The 2256-nt window shown below is 44.5% G+C and overlaps 2 protein-coding genes across 2 annotated transcripts in view; one reads left to right on the top strand and one right to left on the bottom strand.

The window, feature by feature from the left end:
- LOC101856135 (hepatic lectin) lies at window positions 1–997 on the bottom strand. The gene has a single exon (XM_005109881.3). It carries the CDS (start codon window positions 763–765, stop codon window positions 10–12), a length of 756 nt encoding a protein of 251 aa, XP_005109938.1. The 5' UTR covers window positions 766–997; the 3' UTR covers window positions 1–9.
- The window catches only part of LOC101857520 (receptor-type tyrosine-protein phosphatase H), a gene marked incomplete at its 5' end in the record, with an annotated part of 52076 nt that overhangs the window by 18347 nt on the left and 31473 nt on the right, over window positions 1–2256 (top strand).

The raw sequence follows: 2256 nt of genomic DNA on the forward strand, positions 1-2256 counted from the left end.
GGTTCTTTTTCACTGAAGTTGCAGCCACCCATCACAGTCATCCATGTCTTTCTGACATAGATATCCCAGGGTAGTATTACAAGCTAGGTCGTTCCAGTATTTTCCCGAGTCTTCTTTTATCTGCAGACAGTGCTCGTTGCCTTTGTAATTGTCCGGCTGGTCCAGCCGCCAGTCCTCCACCACTAGGGGTTTCTTGGACATGACCCAAATCCAGTTGCCCTCTTGACCCTGGTCACTCGCACCAACCCAGAGACTGTTGCCACTACGAGCAAATAGCCGGTTCACGTATTCCAGGGAGGCATGGTCGTGGATTTCGGCCAGAAAGCCACCGAGTAATTCACATTTCTTTCTGGCGCCGCCCCAAGTAAGAGGTGTCTCTTGGAACACTCTGTAACAGTGGGTTATCATTGTTTGCTTTCTCTTCAGCTCGCAGCCGTTGCTGTAGGAGCAGAGCTTAACCTGACTTGGCGTTGTAATTTCTTCTACTACCTTAAACACTTTTTGCTCGAGGTTGGCAAACTTTTCCTGCATGGAAGACAGGCCTTCGATGATGTTCGTCGACGCTTGGTTTATAACGCTCAGTATGGGAACCTTGTCCACACCCCGAAGAGAGTTAACGATGACGATAATGGCAGCAGCTGACACGCAAAGCGAGGCAACAATGACGCAAATCGATTTCAGAAGGTACAGTATGTTGTATTTGTTAATGCAAAACCTAGATCGTCCTTCCATGAGCTGGGATTGGCGAGGGTTGCGTATGTCCATCTCGCCACGAAACAATGAAATTACTTGCGTTAACCAACAAACTATTTCCAGCGATGTCGGATTACTGAATGAAAAAGCCTCTCTCAAATACACTCTCAAATGTGCAAGCAAGCGGCCTCGATGATAATATTATTAGATCTGTACTTCCTTAAGTGACAGGGAAGCGAATAAATGACACATACAGAGAGAAGAGAAACTCACGCAGAACAAATACCACCACCACTGTGTGATGTTTGCTAACGATACTCAACGGCGGGTTGCCACGCTGACTCACCCATCCACACACACACTCTCTCTCTCACTCTCTCTCTCTCTCTCACTCTCTCTCTCTTTCTCTCTCTCTCTGTGTGTCTATCTATCTATCTATCTATCTATCTATCTATCTATCTATCTATCTATCTATCTATCTATCTATCTATCTATCTATCGTGTGTCTCACTGACTTTCTTTGTCATTGTATCTATTTATCTATCTATCTATCTATCTATCTATCTATCTATCTATCTATCTATCTATCTATTTATCTATCTATTCCCTTTTCTCTCCAGCAAATCTATCTAGATCTGTCTCTCCCCCCCCCCCTCCCCTTTCTCACTCTTCTCCTCTCCCCTTTCTCCCCCTTTCTCCTTTTTTCTCTCCCATTCCTCTAACCCGGACTTGGAGGAATGGGAACAACGTCCAGGAGAAAGATGAGGTCTCTATACATTTTTAAAAAATCCTCCCCTCACGGGAATCGAACTCATGCCATCTGCGGGCAACGAGAAGAGCCTAATCACTGCACCACGGACTCGAGTCTAAAACATAAATATGCTTAAAATAAATATGTTTTTGTATTATTGAAGTATATCATCATCATCATCATCATCATCATCATCATCATCATCATCATCATCATCATCATCATCATCATCATTGTATGTGATGTAGCAGTTAGGTGCTTTATTGTCGTGCGCTGGAGACCCGAATTCGACTCCCGAGAGGGGAGAAGTTTTATTGTGTATCTCGGTCTTTCTGCTGGTATGTCGTATCCCTCCCAACTCGTTTTTGCCCTGATAGGTACGTCCGAAGCCCGCCTCCTAAATGATTCAAATTGTATCGATAGGGGCATAAAACACATACATTAAAAAAATATCATCATCGCAACCACAACCACCACTACTGCCACCATCCATCATCATCATTGTGATCTTCAATCACAATCACAATCACAACGACAACCACAACCACAACCACAACCATAACCTGAACCACAACCATGACCATCGCTATCATCATCATTGTCCTGAATAGTATTGTACGAGGCACCGCTTTATTGGGCGGAGAAGACAGTAAAGAGACTCTACTTTGATCGAAAGCAAGTGCACTTGTGTGTGTGTGTGTGTGTGTGTGTGTGTGAGTGTGTGTGTGTGTGTGTGTGTGTGTGTGTGTTTCTGTGTCTGAGTGTGTGAAATAGGGAGGGGGAGAACGGGGAAGAGAGTGTGAGGGGATGTA

The sequence above is a fragment of the Aplysia californica genome, unplaced genomic scaffold (genome assembly GCF_000002075.1).
Source record: "Aplysia californica isolate F4 #8 unplaced genomic scaffold, AplCal3.0 scaffold00825, whole genome shotgun sequence".
Lineage (NCBI taxonomy): Eukaryota > Metazoa > Mollusca > Gastropoda > Aplysiida > Aplysiidae > Aplysia > Aplysia californica.